Source organism: Charadrius vociferus, unplaced genomic scaffold (assembly GCF_000708025.1).
Source record: "Charadrius vociferus isolate BGI_N301 unplaced genomic scaffold, ASM70802v2 scaffold45, whole genome shotgun sequence".
Classification (NCBI taxonomy): domain Eukaryota; kingdom Metazoa; phylum Chordata; class Aves; order Charadriiformes; family Charadriidae; genus Charadrius; species Charadrius vociferus.
This window is the reverse complement of record NW_009648712.1, coordinates 1,787,430-1,805,362: the sequence shown is the minus strand read 5'-3', so window position 1 is coordinate 1,805,362 and position 17,933 is coordinate 1,787,430. Positions and strand designations below refer to the sequence as shown.

General features: G+C 37.1%; 1 protein-coding gene across 1 annotated transcript in view; it reads right to left on the bottom strand.

Moving 5' to 3' along the window:
* Positions 1-17,933, bottom strand: part of MIB1 (mindbomb E3 ubiquitin protein ligase 1) — a 90,846-nt gene that overhangs the window by 4,352 nt on the left and 68,561 nt on the right. Inside the window, exons 14-21 of the mRNA XM_009886651.1 lie at positions 16,786-16,918; positions 16,316-16,402; positions 13,398-13,559; positions 7,732-7,913; positions 6,234-6,426; positions 4,086-4,164; positions 2,378-2,491; positions 1,112-1,212 (exon numbers count right to left, since the gene is read on the bottom strand). Coding sequence (XP_009884953.1) covers positions 1,112-1,212; positions 2,378-2,491; positions 4,086-4,164; positions 6,234-6,426; positions 7,732-7,913; positions 13,398-13,559; positions 16,316-16,402; positions 16,786-16,918 — 1,051 coding nt within the window. The remainder of the gene's footprint in view (positions 1-1,111; positions 1,213-2,377; positions 2,492-4,085; positions 4,165-6,233; positions 6,427-7,731; positions 7,914-13,397; positions 13,560-16,315; positions 16,403-16,785; positions 16,919-17,933) is intronic.

Sequence of the window (17,933 nt, the reverse complement as noted above, 5' to 3'; positions counted from 1 at the left end):
CATATAAGCTCTCAAATTTAAGGCATTTAGAGATATGGGCCCTAAAACTGATGATCTAAACACTTTAGTCTTCGCTTTCATGCACATGAACAGCTGAGAGCAACAGCTACCAGGACTAGATGTGATGCTGCCATCATTGAACTATCACTGACTGCTGTAAGCCTACAAGAGGAAAGGCAAGTAATACACTAAGAACACTTCTGTTTTCCGTATCCATGAAAGGTTTTTTCCAATTGTTATACACAGGGAAGCCAAAAATCACATTATTAGGGTTCTAAGGGAGTAAGTTCTTAGAATAGTCATATACCCTGAGTGCTTTACTGCTGAAAAGTCGCAAAATCAAGTTTTTCTTTGTTCAGATGGAAAAGCAAGGAAACCGTTTAGTAATCTAACAGAGGAAAGTACTGCATGTAGACAACTACTTAAGCACTTCTAATGGAACTAGACTTACAGACAAAACAAATTTAAATAGGTAACTGTCAGTTATTTTTGGTTTTCATTAGGTTTCTAAATTGCATGTAACTTAAGCAATGAATAATCAATACCATTTATAGTCAATTTGTATAAATCTCCTCCTGCAAACACTATCCATATTTGCAAAAGACAAACCTTATCATTTACATTCCAAATACTCAAATTACGTGTACAGTACTTTCAAAGGTTTTAATTTTGCAATGAAAGGTTTTCTGAAGAGTATATAAACTATAGCCTTCATACAACAGGTAACTGCCAGCCACTGTTCATGAACAGGCAAGTAAATATTGAGGTAGATACAGAATAGTGAAGAATATCTACTTTTATTACTGTTCTGTGAAAATGTCTTCTGCTGTACCTATACAGCCTGGTCAGCTAAATGTGCAGAGAACATGCTGACTGGGCAAAGTATCCTTTTTGTTTTAATCACACCAACACAGATGCTCTGATAGATGATTTTTTTTTTAACCTGTACATAGAAGACATAAAAGCCACAACACACAAAAAATATTGGTTATTTAACTAAAATCTAAGAACCGAAGTACTTCTACATGTCATTTTGTTTTAAATAACAAAAGATACCTTGGCTTTTTCAATTATTTTAGTGGTCCATAAAATTTTTATCCAGCACTTTTACCTGTTCCTTGATGTCTTGTAACTGTTGCTGCAGCTTCTGTACATCTGCATTGACATTGGTGTTGTCTTTGTCTTTCTGCAAAACTGGAATGTTTCCACTTGCTGTAATTTAGAGAAAATAAAGATATGCATCATTCTAATGAAACAGGAATAATTATTTCCAGTGTACTAACTACAATTTTTCAACTATCTGAAATAATGTTAGTCAAACATATTTGATAATCTAATTAAATTTACTACAACCTCACTGCAGCTCAATTCATAATGAACTACTTTGAGTTTAGTGGCAACACTTCTTTGACAAACGTTTCCTCAATAACGATGCTCAGAATGCCTGTAGCCCCTTAATGTTCTGAGTGAACATTTGTTCTCATTTGTCAGTGAAGTTCCTGCAGTATTTTTTTTTGCACATACAAAAAATAAAGTCAAATCCTTTCACATTGAAAAGCCTTTTTATCTACACAGCCAATTCTATTTGGTGTTCAAAACTGCACAAGCATCTTGAAAGTAGTTTGTTCAGTTTGAACAAGCTCAGATTAATATTCCTGTATTTGACTGATACAGGAAGCCATGTCACTGTAAGAAACAGAAAAATTGAGAAGTATTTCAAATGACAAATTTTAAATTTCCAGTGTGAGCATTAAAAATCTGATTTGAAAGATTAGTCTTATCTATTTTGGAACAGTATGACTATAATGACCTAATATTCCAATTCATGTAAACTCAATTCAAACACTGCATACTACACATAGACGCACAGAATAAATACAAAGAATTAATAGAAATTATTCAGAGAGGTCACAAGAATTTTAAAATCTAGTCAAAGCAGGAGTTGTAAAACTAAATCTGTCGTGAAACTTGCTTGTACCTAGATGCAAAATATTTACCGTTCCTTTATCAGTCAGAGAGTTCCAGAAATAAAAAAATAAACAAAACCCCAAAACATTTATTTGCTCATCTGCACAATTATAGACAATCTTCAGCTTTTGCTTCCTAGGATATTAATAAGCAACCAAGTAGTCATATATGTTTAAACTTGTACTCCGGATGCTGGAAGCATTACACTTCAGTGTAATGACTGGTGTTAACATCGCATCTGCTGCTACCAACATAGCAAGTAGTGCAAACAGTAAACAGATACCTGGCTCAATACTGTTTTCACTAAACTTTTCTTTAAAAAGGAGATGAAAGATTTAGGTCATTTAAAAGAATGAGAATAAGTAGTCAGTGGGGGAATGTGAAAGAGTATGGTTTTGGAATCACTCACAAATATCGTCAGTGGTATCTTCTGTACCTTTCCCTCCGCAGCACATTATGAAAGGCATTCTTCGCTCAACCACTGCCCGACACTGTACACATTTCTTCATCAAGCTTGCACAATCTTAGAGGACAGAAAAATAAATCAATTCTGAATCCTGCTATTTCATTCTTCTTCTTTTCTATCCATGAGCTTGTTTATTCACAGTAACTATATAGCAATACCATAATAGTTTCTTACAATACAAATAACTACTTGTGTTCATCTTCACATCATTTCCTCCAAATCACACCTATAAACAATGTCTTGTTTGGGATTCACAGTAAACCTATTCTGTTTATGTTCTTTCAACATATTTCAACTAAGCAGGTTCCTCTTTCTCCAAATGGATGCCTGTTCCACAAGAATAACAGAAGTCAAAAAAGTAAAATCACACGCATTTGAGACCAGAACTTCCAAGAACATCTTGACAACCTGCTTTTTCCCTTAGAACAAAGGATCTCACTTACTGTCCTAATACTGCAGGGACAACCAGGTGTGGCTCCTCACCCTTAAAAGATAAACCTGTATCTTTTGATATAATCCTAGAGAGGAGGCTGTAATTGTACAAAAAGCAAATGATTGTCTCATAAATGCTGAAGGTTACGGTGAGCCAATAGAGTGGGTCCTATAAAACACACAAATTTGAAGACTCTCTCTCATCCCGCTTGAACAAGATTTCTTTCCAGATTTATTTTCTGGACATAAATCACCTATATCTATTAAACCTTTTGCTGTCCTTGTTACAGCTTAGGCTTGGTGATGTGCATTGTATTGCTGAAATGCTTCACCACAGCAATCAATCTTTTTGCTGTCCTCTTCCTGGGAAATGAATAAAAAAAAACCCTCCCCTCATGATCCTTCAACTGCAGACAGTGAAAGAGGCCAGATGAGGATAACTGTCAAGTCAATGAATTCAATGTCAGGTCTCTCAGCCAGAACAGAGGAAGAAATCAGACTTCTTTAGCGAAACCAAGTAAGCAGTTACTTTGGGAATGATTACCTTCCCTGCTACATAGATTGTCAGCAGCAAGGACTGCTCTTCTCTCAGCAAATGACCCTTCAACAAAGCTCTGAAATGTCTGGTGACAAGGTGATGGCTGTATTCTCATCCACATATTCTCAAAACCACAAAAAAATCTGGAGATTTCCTACGTCTTTTTTTGCTACACGAGATAAATCAAAGTGAATTGTAACTGGTGCTCTTTGCAAAGATTTATGATGGGTCTTTTTGGGAAAAATACAGTCCTTGTGCAAATCTGTAATTTATTAATGATGCATTTTAAATATTTATTTACAATTTTATTTTAAAACACCATTTGCACATCTGAATACCCCCAAAAAGCTGGAACAAAGCAATAGAATTAATTCTAATTACTTTAGAAGTTTTAACAATATACAGCAGGCTTCTATAATCTGAGTAAACCTACTTACAATTAAATCATTCAGGTGGAAGAGCACTTGCTTTCTGAATGTTTGAAAATCTCCAATTTGTCCTCCAATTATTTCATTACTAGCATGCCAAATAATGCCAAAATTCTGACTATCACACCAGACTATCAAGTAAATTGGACATGAAGTCAGATTACTAATGAGCTTTTAGCAATCTGATTAAAAATGTTCTGTTTCAAGCTTACTTAAAAAAAAAAAAAAAAAAACTTCTGTCAAGTTTACTTACTCTCACAGGCACACATATGACCACAAGGCTGGAAAAGCACCGCTGCCTTTTTGTCTGAACATACTACACATTCTTCAATCTGTAAAGAACAATAAACACAAATATGAGAAATTTTTATCTCCTGTTTTCAACATTAATTTGCTTTCACACTCTCTTTGGCAAGGCATGTGGACTTTAAGAATCTCCATCCTGTGTTATTTTAAGTAATCCAGCATCTCAAAATGCAACTTAAATGAGTTATCACACTGACTTCTAAGAATAGATATTTGCTGGCCATATTTATATGTTCAGTACACTGACAGGCACAGAGAAGCAGCTAAGACAGTATATGTTTCTTTTTCTTTATTCTCTTCTCCTTCTTTGTTCAACCACATATACTTAAATTCGGGTTGTTCAGCCTGGAGAAGAGACGGGTCCGGGGAGACCTTATTGCAGCCTTTCAGTACTTCAAAAGGGCTTATAAAAAAAACTGTGAACAAATATTTTAGCAGGGGCCGTTGCAATAGGACAAGGGGTAATGGCTCTGAACTAAAAAGAGTAGATTTAGACTAGAAATAAGGAAGAAATATTTTACAATGAGGGTGGTGAAACACTGGCACAGGTTGCCCAGAGAGGTGGTAGATGCCCCTTTCCTGGAAACATTCAAGGTCAGGTTGGACGGGGCTCTGAGCAACCTGATCTAGTTGAAGATGTCCCTGCTCATCGCAGGGGGGTTGGACTAGATGACTTTCTATGATTCTATGAAATTCACTTATAAGAAACTTCTATAATAATTTGTTTTAATATTCTGGATTAGGGTTCCTCAGGCTCTTTAACGTGATGAACTGTATACAGAAGGTGATCACAGACACCCCATACCACTCCATTCATACTGGCCTGTACCAACCCTTCCAGTTCATAGAAGGTTTGTTCATTTCTTAGCCTTGCAGACATTACCATAAGTTTTTATACAGAAGAGTATAAGAGAATTATTGAACAGATATTCCACTCGCTCAATCTAATTTAGCAAAAGAAATCAAAGGAAGGTTATCCACAAAGGTTAGCTTTCACCTGAGAAAGCTGATTTCCATAGTATAGTTTCTTTAGATGGGTGAATAGAAGGAGAAGCCTTACTTTGCTGCTCTCTTTTTCACTAGCTATAAAGAAAGCCTAGAGAAAAGGAGGCCACACTATGCTAACATTTGGCCTATGAAAATATGCATGGCAGAATACTGAACAGTATAAGTAGTAAAAATAAGAGAGTGAACAGTAAACACAGTACAAATTCATATTTACAATTCCTATATTCACTCTGAGGCAGAGAAAAAAATACCACAAAAGCCGACTAGTCCAATCTGTTTGGAAAAAGATACAAAGAACAGAGTGCCTTTTCTACAGATCAGAAAACCTGTGTGTGGAACATGAGAATTTTTGGTGGTTTTTTTTTTTTTTTAAATAGCCAAAAACCAAGAGAAGGATAAAAATTGGTGCTTATGGGGACTAAAAACACTCAAACAGAAAAGCAATGGGGTTGCATCCATATAGTCACAAATACTTGGGAGCAACCATTTGAGAAACCTCAGAATCTTACTGGGATTAGGTCCCCAAACTAGGGCACAACTGGTTGACACCTAAAGGAGAAAGACAGCATAGTGAAATCCATGATTCCAAAGAGAAGGTGAAAGCTTAAATAATTATTAACTTCAAAAACAAGCACGTATTAACTAACTCAGTTTACAGGCAAATCATCTTTCCAAGCAGCCCTAAGTAACAAAAGAACTCAGAAGAACTGAACATTACTGAAGGAAATTATACTTCAGGAAAAGCAGCAATTTATCTTAACATGGGGAAAAAAAGAAAACATGGCGGGGGAATAAATCTATTTAAATTAAGCATCCTCAGGTGGCTGTATTAGGAACTCTGAGGATCTGAACAGTAAAGAGATTACAAGGTAAGGATAGAATGAGGGGCACGTAGGACATGATTACAGGCAAACAGAAAAGAGTAACATACAATGTTGGGACAAGATATCATTATGATGCAAAATTAATTCTATCCAGCGAGACACCTGTAAAGCAAAATACCATTTAAAATATGCTACACTTGACCTCCTTTTTTACTTTTTCATTAAAAACAGAAAGAGAACCAATATATTTTGGAAGTTTTTACCTTTGTCCTAGACTGCACTTGTTCTTTACAGATGAGGCATTTTTTCACCCGTGGTGAGCACAGAGAACACGTGGCAATGTGTCCACATGGGCCAAAGAGAGTATCTCTCTTCATGTCTGAACACACCATACATTCTTCTAAGGTTTCAGAATCATTGTTGATCATAGACGGACTTCGGGAACCAACCTGACCACTACAAAGAAACCCCGCGGTCAAACTTAACTTCTAAGAATTTTTAAAATTATTAATTTAAAATACACATCAATTGGCTGTTTATCTATATACTCCTACGTATTCGTGCATCAGTGTATCATCATAAAGCAATCCGAACTGCATTTTCCCAAAGGTACAGCTGACACCCGAATGCAACGTCACATGCTCAGAGAAGACATTGTACAGAAACAGGCCACACAAGTTAGAACAGTGTCTTGTGAATGTAAGAAAACCCCTTCCCTTCCATCCTAAGAGTTTATTTTATTAATAGAAACATCCCTTGTAGATTCAGAACTGCAGAGCTTCACACCTTAATCTTGAATATACTTCCAATACTTAGCAAATGACAGGTTTGTAAAAGAACCCCCAAACTCCCACGGTGAATTCACCTCGGATCTTTGTCCTATGCTGCTGCTCACCCAGCAGAGGGAGCGCGTGTTGAAGCTAACCAGCTCATTCCTGAGGCCCTCACAAGCCCATAAAAGGTGGCGTGAGAGAACAGCCACAGGGATGAGGCTGAAGGACACACAGAAAACAGACTCTGAAGATATTAAGTGCCTTACACACCAGAGCAACGTCAACAAAAACAGTCTCTCTTTGTGACATTTTGAAGGTACATTTTTGATTTCCATACTGGAATTAAGGATGAGAATCATGTAAGCCAACAGTGGGAGCACAATTACGACGAGTAGCGAGCTGAAACTTCTCATAATGCATGCACTTGATAATATGACATTTCACTGAAATCATAATTCCTAGAGAAGTGCTTCTGAGACATCAGACCTACCCGCTCCTCCTCTTTTTACAGAATCACACAATCATTCAGGTTGACAGGTACTCAGGAGGTCACCTGCTCGAAGCAGAGTCAACACTGAATTCACACCAGGTTATCCTGCGCTTTCTCCATTCCAGTCTTTAAAACTTGCATGGACAAAGATTTAACAGCCTCCCTGGGCAACCTGTTGCAATGCTTAGTTATCCTTTCACTGATTTCCATCCCCCTTTTCTGGGATGGTTTGAAGTTCTACCAATCTCCACCTGCACGTTGCCACCTTCCCATTCTCCTCCCATATTAACATGTATGAAAGCCCCGTGAGACTTGTGCAAGTTTCAATGAACATACTTGTAAATAGCATTCAATGTACCATATAAAATAAAGAATTAAGTCAAGAAAAAGGTTGTATGTTTAAAAACTACTGCTAATAATGGCACAATGTTTTAAATACATCAGTTAATCTATAGACAGCAGAGATATGGGAACTGCATATGTTATGAGTATACAAACCTGACTTTTTCTTTGTGACATTTAGCCAATGCTTTGCAGAGACTAGGATCAGGGCAGAGGTCGAGAGGAGACTGACCCTTCTTATTACGAATGCTGAGGTCAGCTCCGTTGGCTGCCAGGAAGCAGGCAATAGATGCTGCACTCTTCTTCTCTGCTCCCTGAGTGCCAAGTCCCATTATTAACTGAAAGAAAACAAATACGTAAGCGACTTGAGAGACTCTCTAAACAGTTCAGAATAGTCTGGTTAAAGGAAAACTACTTGATATGCGCCCATGCACATACGCACAAACATATGCATAAATCTGTAAGCCCAAGCAAGCATCTCTAGAACTACAATCAAAACAATCATATGGTTGCTTAATTTTGAGTCAGCTATACTCAAGTCCCCCTTAAGGAACTGAAATTCATCAAGAAATAGTTCAGCCACTGAAGCATTCAATCTCCTGCATACCTACTCGCTTGTGAAGTGGCTGCCCTTCTATATCAGCACTGTAAAGGGGAAAGTCCCAGTGGGTATATACAGAATACACTCGAAGGATACCGAAATTGCTGAGTTCAGACAAAATGCTACCACCACCACCACCACCCCCCTTGGACTGAAAACATAGTTTGGGCAGCAAAATGAACGCACACTTACTTTTAGTCTCCTGACTAAAGCACCTGGCCCAGAAAGACTTGATTTCAGTTGCCATCTCAGCCTGGAGGGATTTAAACTCACACACCTGTCCTCCTGTCCTAATCATGTAATGCTCCTTTGCTCTTTTACAACTATTACTGTATTTACGTATTAGTGTATCTATTAAGTATGATTCACAGGGCCAGGTAGAAAAATTGAGAGAGAAGGGTCCCTACCACTACCCAGCAAGGAGAGGATTCGCCTCCTCTAGGCCTGTTCCCAACATCTTTTTATATTAAAGCTTGATCAGATAAAATGTGTAAGCATATTGCAGACTACATATAACATGAAACTGCTGGCACCATTAAGAATCCCTCAGCAAACTACACTAGGCTATTCAAAGGAACAGCTTTGGTACAGCTGGGACAGCTCCAATTCAAGAGTTTCAAGTGCTGAATTCCAGAATTATAAAGGCTTCGACAGTAGGATAGAGGCAGAATCTGTTTGCACCTCTTTCCCATTAATTGATCCAAGTGCCCAACTTGACTGATGTACATCTTTCTATGCCACTTCAGTTTGTACAATCTATCCCTGCAGCTGGTCTTCCAAAAGCTGGGTGTCAAGAATCACCCCTAAAAATTAAGTAACTTTGGCTGAATTAACAATCATTTTATATTTGAAGAACTAGATATGCTATTTCAGACACAACAGCATACAGGAATAAATTTGAAATACCAGATACCTGTCACTGCAACCCTAAAGGTTGCATATCTTCAAGTCTGAACTATGAAGAAAACAGTTTTCAAAACCCATCTCTCTAGTTATTTCCCCCATCCCTCAAAGGTGATTTGTGAAGAAAAAGGCTTGGGTTGGGTCCATGTCTTGCAGAACGTGAAGTATGCATTAGAAGTCTTTACCCTGCCTTGATAACTGCAAGATTATCCTTCTCATCATACAGCCACCCAGTTTCATAGGGAAGCAATTTTTTTAAACCTCAGTCTATACTTTTTTTTTCTAGTTAGGAGTTCTTATATCAATAAGTATTACTGAGGTGCTACGAGACTCCTGAAGGTCACCTCATGAATTCAGATACTCCCAGTCCCACATATTCCTTATGATCAAGAACATAGACAGCTTGAAAGTCTTTATACCAAGAAAACCAGCAAGTTATGGAGAAAAACTGTTTTGTGTTCAGATCACAGAACATTTTTGTTTATACATTCAGACTGTTTTTCTGCACCTCAATTACAGCATTGGCTGAAGTGAAGCAGAGATTTTTATCTAGGTTCAGTCCCAGTACCTTGGACCATATCAGTAAACCAGCCAAGGTAGCACAACACCCAGTGAAAGTTAATTTGCTCCAAGACTGGCAGAGTAGACATTTTTTGAAGGCATGCCTACACCAAACAATTTACTGTAGTCCCTTCTTATTTGCTGGGACAGGCTTATTTGCTTTTGCCATCCACACTTGCACCTTATGGGGTCTAAGCTGTTCCTGAAGGGAACTGCCATTGTGTCTCCATGAGGAAAATTAAACACAGGTTGTTTGCTTCACTTGGTGCGGATATACACCACACCGAGACTGGATCCTCCACCTGGAACAGTCATCAACATTATTCAAGAAAATCCTGAGTCCTAAAATGCCTGTGCGCTGTATGCTTTAAAAACACCAAGACAATATTGCCTCCCATGATACTTCTCTGGTAGTCCGCAACATTTCAGGCACACAGAATGAAAAACCATGCAAACAAAGAAAAGAAAAAAAAAACCCACAAAAAAAACCCCCAAACCCCATGCACAAAAGTAAACAGTGTGTCTTAGTCCCTAGTGCAGGTACAGCAAGCCTCCTCTGGAGGGTGCTGGCCCTGAGATGCACCAACAGAAGCCAGTCCCAGCCAATTCACCTGTGAGGGAGAAGACCGTGTAATCCACACAAACGATATAATATCATCTAAGTAATTGTAACTACTGAGCTATCTCTGAAGCTGTGAACACCTAACTGACTACCATTAGAGTTTCTTTAAAGTTTGGATTTAGGCAGCAGCATAATTTTGAATCTTAGAAGTGTTTTAAGGGTCTGAAAGATACCTATATTAAAATAAATTACACTAAATTAGCCTGGGGAATACTACATTTACTTAGAATAAAAAGCACCCTAGACCAAGGAACACTGTATCTGCAATAAAGCAACTGAAATGACTTTTTTTGTGGTGGTAGGGATTGTACTCGGAGAATTTCTCCTCCTCTCAGCTGTACGATCATCGCAATGTGCTGGATGAAAAACTTCAAAATTATTTAAAGAAGTGGGGTTCACCACTCATAGCACTTGAACACAGTAATGTTTTTCATATTGATACCTAAAATGTGTAGGGCTTTGTGTACTGTTGAGATTGTTCACTACATGCATTTGAAATAGTCTATCAAAAAACAGCTGAAGAAACCTGACAAAAATTGTTTAGTTATGACAAGAGCTTAATGTTGACATTCATAAGGAGCTACTAAAAATCAATGCTAAAGAACTCCTGCCATATCATTCCACTTATGGAATAAGTTCACAATGTCAGTAAAAAGTTTCATATGTTAAGCCATGCTCAAAGCAAAAAGTAACAAATAGTAAAATTTCAATGAAGTTGCTGTCCAACCAACTTTATCAAATATGAAAAATATCTAAAATCCTGCAAGTGAAAGTTTTGTTCTTTTTCAGTTTATTCAACTGAAAAAAAAAAAAAAAAGATTATTTGTTGAAGTACTATACTACAAAGATACACCCTATGGAGTTCAGTAGGTTGGTACCTTCAGGACAGTAGTCCAAAGTTAATTAAAATTTAGCCAAGCAAAAAATGAGCTCTAAACCACTAAAGATTTATGTATCAGATTTGCTATGACATAGACTAAAGGAATCTGAAATGTTTTCCCAATCTTTAAAGGAATTAATAAAAATTAATCCAAAAAATACAGATTCCATCAATTTAACTTAAGTCATCATATTCACCAAAAGAAAGCCTTACCGTTTCCCAGACTAAATTATTAATCCTATTTATCCTCTACTATCCATCACCTGTATTTGCAATTCTACACAAGACAAATTACAAATGTGTCTTGGATAGCTTTAAACATCCAGATGCCTGCACATATTTTAGCAGCCTACATCCTGTCTTTTTTTGATATAAAATTTTGGGCCAAAGATGGCTTACTATTAAAACTGTTTACTGGTAAAATTTGGTTTATAGTATTTTTACATTACCTTTATTTAAATAAAGGTATATAGGTACAAGTATTGTTCTCACTATTTTCCACAAAACAACATTTTTAAGACAGTTTGATCTGCTGATCATCTTAGATTTTTCAGGTATATTTTAGCCAGGCTTTACTCCACCTTTTACATTTCAGTCACATCTTGTTGCTGCCACATAAAATTAAAATAAGAAAGTTTTCCCTTGTTCTCTGAGGGCACATATCTTCTCCACACGACTTAAACCTCCCAAATTTGTTAGTTAGGCAAAACTTATCTCTGCAGCTAAATAAAGTGCAAAAAAATGACCAACAGTTTGACCAAGCTAATATATAGGAGGTACTGGTTGATCATGACTTTTTTTTTTTTTAAACAGTAGAATGTTTTTAGGTGATCAGAGATAATCATGCAGGGATTTTATTGTTTGTTTGTTGTGGTGTCCTCCCCCCCTCCCTTTTTAAAATTATTATTTTAATAGAAATAAACCAAAAGTTTAATTATTTTTTTTTAAACCAAGAATACATCTCAAATGAAACTCGAAGAAAAACTTAATTCTTTGAAACGTAAAATTCCTCCAAACTAAAATTTAAAAAGGCAGTAGAAAAAAAACCCCACTTCTTGTGTTAAAAAACTCACAACAACTCTATTTTCCCTGTGAATGCCACTAATAAGATGGGCAACAGAGAAACCTATTTTTGAAATGCTGAATCAGAGAAAAAGTATTTCTCTCCCGTTCATTCGTTTCACAGTTAAATACACACACACAAAGTATTTTGGCCACCTCTCACAGAGTCCATTTCAGAACATGGATACAACTGAGCTGTAATTGCTTTCCTCCTCTCACTTAAGCGGACACAAGCATTTTCTTCCATACACCAGTAATATTTTCAATCTCTTTTCAAAGCTTATTCCAGTGTATTTCAGTGAGATTAAGTAATCAGTCTGAAAAACATTTGTTCTACAGTGGAATTACTGTTTTGAACAAAGGTTTTTTTAATAAAGTTGGTGGGGTTTATTTTGAATGAAATGCAAAAAACTTCTCACCCACAGTTAAAATTAGGAAAAACATTATGACACTGGTAACTAATGATTCAGCAAATCTGACCCACTGTTATGTTGTGCATCTTAATTTTTTTAAAAAAAAGTTGTTTGGTTTTCTCAGTCTCAATCACTCCAGAATTTTATTTCTCCTTTGCCTATCAGCAAAATTATAAACTTCATCTTTGCAAATGGAGTTCACACAGCTTTTTGGGTGTGAGCATTTCTTTTTCAACAAAAAAAATTGACCTTTATTACCTGGAGTTTCTTTGACTATTTCCTTACTACAGCACAATTTCTGAAATTAACTCTGTCAGGAAGATACATAACAATAAACATATAATGATTAAGAATGCCTTGTTCTAACAGAATAAACTTTCAGAAGGTTATAGAAGCAACTAAACAACTAAAGCTACAAAGACATGCAAGACAATCACAGAAAACAAATTTAGTCTTATTCTGTACTGTAATACTGTTTATTTCTCTTTTTAAAAAAACTGCTTTTGATTTTTTTGGTAGCCGTACATATTCACTACGGAAGACAGACATGTGTAGAAATATTTTGAACTGAATAACCCTATTTTTCTTTAACAAAGGTAATGACTACATGTGGAAAGCCACATATAACAATATGATTTCTGCCTACACCGCAGTTTAATGCGGAATGTCTACGTAAACTTATGCTGCCAAACCCCAGTTCAACAGTACAGAACTAGACAAACTAGACAAAGAGACAAATGTACAGGAAAAAAAAGGAATAAATAAATGCATTTTATTTACTGTGTTCTTTGATGGCTCCCAAGCAGTATCTACCTTGCCCACATCTTGCATGTCTTGGAGTTGGCGGAGTTGTGAGAGGGTATGGTGTCTCAGGGCTTCATGCAGGGGAGTATCCCCATCTTTATCCTGAATATCCAGCTTAGCACCTGCACGGACTAAGAGCTGAAAAGAGAAAGAACCCAATTTAAAACTCAAAAACACCTATTTATTCCTTTTAAAACTAATTTCAGGAAAATATGGTTTAGGATGCTCTAGGAGGTCCAAAACGGTTATTCTTTTATCTTGCTACAATTTACAGTTGAGTTTATTTATATTTATTTTCCATTTTTGGAGCTCAGCCCTCAACTGAAGCATTTATCTCTTTCAAATATCAAGCCCATTTCAACAGGAGCCTAATGCTTGCCTGTGCTCTGAGGGAACACTACAAGACACACTAATTTTAGAGGATTCTTTCTACTGTTCAAAACCTGTAATTCCTACAAGATATGTTACGTTGTTTGTAGGCTATTACAGCAATATATCAGAAACAGAACAAGCAAGCAATACTTTATATATGTACATATTCTTTACTATTAGGTTTCAATGACCTCAAAAATCACCACTTTCATACCACGCTAAACTTTACAACTTAATTTACAGTATCCTCCCATTAGCAAAGTAGTTAAGAATGTAGTTAGGTTTACCCTTATTCAGCAGAAGGCATAAAATGCAATGACACTATTAAATACTATCTCAGAACACTTTGGAAAGTAATGAACTGTAAGACTCATCTTTAAGACTAATTTTAGACACACGCTTTCCAGGTCACATGACATAAAAGCAAGCATAAGGCTGCACAGGCCCTCCTTTTCATGTTGCCTTTGCATGGAGCCCTCCCATAATTCGATGCACCAGAACTTTCTTAAATATGCTGTTAAACAAAACAAATCATCACCTGCTGACAAATAACAATTGCCCCTAAAATTTAAACCCTGTCACTGTTGCTATTGAGACACCTGTAGATAGCAGCTGAGGTTTTAACTTTAGTTTTGAGCTTTTACTACTCTGCAAAATTCAGATTAGCAACAGAGATAAAAGACATAGCCTAGAAACAGGAATATATGAAGGGGGACCTCCCTCTTCAGAACTTGCATGCTTGCAAGGATCTCAGCCTCTCAGAACCAAAGAATCTCAGACTCTAGAAAAGGCTAAAAGGAAAATAGTTTAAAAGGAATTCAGAACTTAATCTTTAAGTAAATATGTACCTGTAATTAGCTGCAGCTTACCATTTTCCCCAATCTTTCCTTCCACAAGTGAAACCAAGAAAATCAGCTAATAGTTGCAACAGCCTCCCACCAACTTCTTAGACTCTCTAAATGGACTTACTCTGGCCCTGTTTTTCCTTTTCATATTTGTATCTTGTGTCTGCCACCAACTATTTACTGCTTAAGAGTTTCTCCTGGAAGAAAATCTATAAAAGAAACCTTTTCAGAAAAACCTGGAATCCTTGGCTACCATGCAAATTCAAAGCCTTTGCAGAAGTTAAAATTTTTATTTTTTTTTTAAAAAAGCAAACCACCACCCTTTGTCAGGGCAGCAGGGCTTTTAAAAGAACCCTGCTACCTTTGACCACTATTCCACAGATGCCTGAGGGTACAACCCAGCCCTGGAAGGTACCCAACAGGAATTAATTTTGAAATACGGAGCCAACATGTTCTTTGCATGGCTGCATGAGTTATTTTAGGACTTCTCAAGGCTAATCCAACCCTGAAGTACGGATACTCTACAGGGTCATTCACTTAAACATTCTCAGATATAAGGACGTCAGTCCAATACACGTACTAGTTCTTCTACATGCCTACCTTCCTGCTCATCTGCTACATTAGTATTGTATTCCCAGGTACTGTGTCAGTTCCAGAAGGGCACAAGAGCTCACCAAATATAGCTGCCAAATAGCTTGCAGGATGCAAGTGACACTGACTCTAGGAAACCATTCTTTTGGTAGCAAGCAGTTCCAGATATAGGGCCATATCACATGTTTCACTGTAATGGGATCACATCCATCAGCTCTTGGAGATGGAGAAACCTTACGTCAAAATAATGCTAAACAGAACCACAGATATAGGTCTGTGTAGGGGGGACAATTCGCTATAGGCCTAAATAAGAGACAGGTTTTAATATGACTCTCACTCTGCAAAGACAAAGTAAAAACTTTTATGCAGAGGGCCAAGGCCAGATTGATGTATTCGCTCATAGGGAACATCTCCTACAGCAGTGAGCGCTCTCTGAGCCTCAACAGCCCACACTAGCAATCCAAACACTAAGTCGCAGGCCAGAATGGGCAAGCAGTGCCAGTGACAAAGTTTTGTTAAACTGAAGTATCAGCTTTGGCAACTGTGCAAGCAAAAAACAGGAATAGCATTACTTTCACTGGTAAGGTACTTCTGTTACTGCTTATAGCTCTCCCAAGCTAAAAACAGGGAAAATTACACTCAGAAGACTGAAAAGTAGTTGAACTCATAAAAAGATGTTTCACTTAACTACAATTTGCCAATCTATGACCAAGAATAATCACTCATACAGCAAGAGGCATAAAAAAATGCTACTTGAAGGTCCCATTACAGGACCACAAGATTCAGACAAGTAATAGAGGAACACATTTTCCCTTATTCAGCAAGGACGAACGCTGGAATTGGCAACCACATAGGGAAAACTATAATGTACACGTACAAAACCTGAGCACTCCTGAAACATCCTTCATATCGCCTACTGACCTTCTGTGAAAGTTGGCAGGTTTCTGAATTTATCAAAATTAATCATACAAACATTCAACGGCTACATATTGTTAAATGTTCATGAAGTACCTATGTCTTAACTGCTACAACCAGCTTGAGTCAAGTACCGTTAACCATATGGCTTAGTGCAAATAAGATACTCACCCTAACAATTTGTGTATGCTGTCGTTCAACGGCAAGGTGCAGAGCAGTTTGCTGGTTAACATTCTGGATATCCAGGTTAGCATTGCCCTGAAAGACATTCAAAGCATTAGAGCGTTATCATCCCAGCAATTCACCTACAGGCAAGGCAGTCAATTAGGGCACTGAATACGACCCTGAATACGATTCCTAGTTTGGAGATTTGAGAGCAGAAGTTATTAAATGCTTTAATTATTCACTGTACAGATGCTGATCTGTTGAAACAAACTAGGTATCAAATTTTTCAGTCCCCCTGCACCATTAGGCCATGGTAATGATCTCAAAGGCAAGTTTGACCTTTAGAGCTCACCACATGTCCTTCCCTGCTCCATCGCTTCTGCATTGCAATTGCAGGCATCAAGCAGCGAACTATTTTCACATCAGATGGTTAACTGAAGTGTGACATTTAAACCCTTCCGAGAAAAGAGCCCTACCTGATGCACCAAAAGTTCAGCCACTTCCACATGATTATTGAGAGCTGCCAGATGCAAGGCGGTGTAACCATCATCTTTTTTCTCGTCAACAATCCATGGTCGTGGTAACTTGGACAACAATACACGCATTGCACTGAAATAAATATGCAGAGATTGCATAAATGCATGTATAATGTATTTGTTGAATAACAACAGGACAATAGTAAAACAACATTCATTCTCAGAACTACACAGTAGTAGTAGATAAAACAACATTAGTATTTTTTCAAAGAGAAAGTGGGTGAAAAGCTATACCAAAAATTCCAAAGCATAATAATTTCATGTTCAGTTCCTTCTAGTTAAAGCACACAAACAAGCCATACAATACCCAAAACAGTGTGGGAATTGTTTTTACAGAGGAAATGTTATCTAACAGTCAAAATTACCTTTAAAAAGTATTCACACAAATTCTGAAACATAAACAAAAGTTGTTCTCCCTGAAAATCCTTATAGCATTCTTTATTTCATTATTTAATAAGCAAGTTCCGCTACACTAGATTTCTTTAAAATGATCACTTTCTAAACTGATGCCATGGGCTGTAACAGTTAAGACTCAATTTCTAAGATAAAACTGGAGTAAGATCTCTTATGCACAGACAAAATAAATGCTGAAACTGTAAAGTGAATACTGGTGGAATAGAGGAATTTTCATAACAGATAGTGGCTGTGTATAACATACCATGGCAGTGTCTAGTACTCCACCCCACTTATGTATGTGCTTACCAAGATGCCTACCAAAAGGAAAGGGATTTATTATCTTGCACCTCAAATTAAAGGGCGGGGAAAAGCAACCTGTATTATTAGAGTACTAAAGCAGACTAAAAGCGCTCAAGTCCAAAGACTGCAATGTTAAGGGTATTAATAACACAACACTAGATAAACAAATTGGTTATTCTTGTATTCTCTCAGAAATATACTTTTCTCAAGCTCATGTGTCTCCACTTAGTTTTTGGAATAGGTAAGTAACCAAACCAATTCCCTTATTGCCTTATCTTTATAAATAGCACATGCAGCTCCCTTATGTCAGTTCCTCAGAGACAAAACAGAAAACCAGAAACTGCTATAATCTCATGCCAGGAAACCTCTTCTATCATCTAATCTTTCACTAC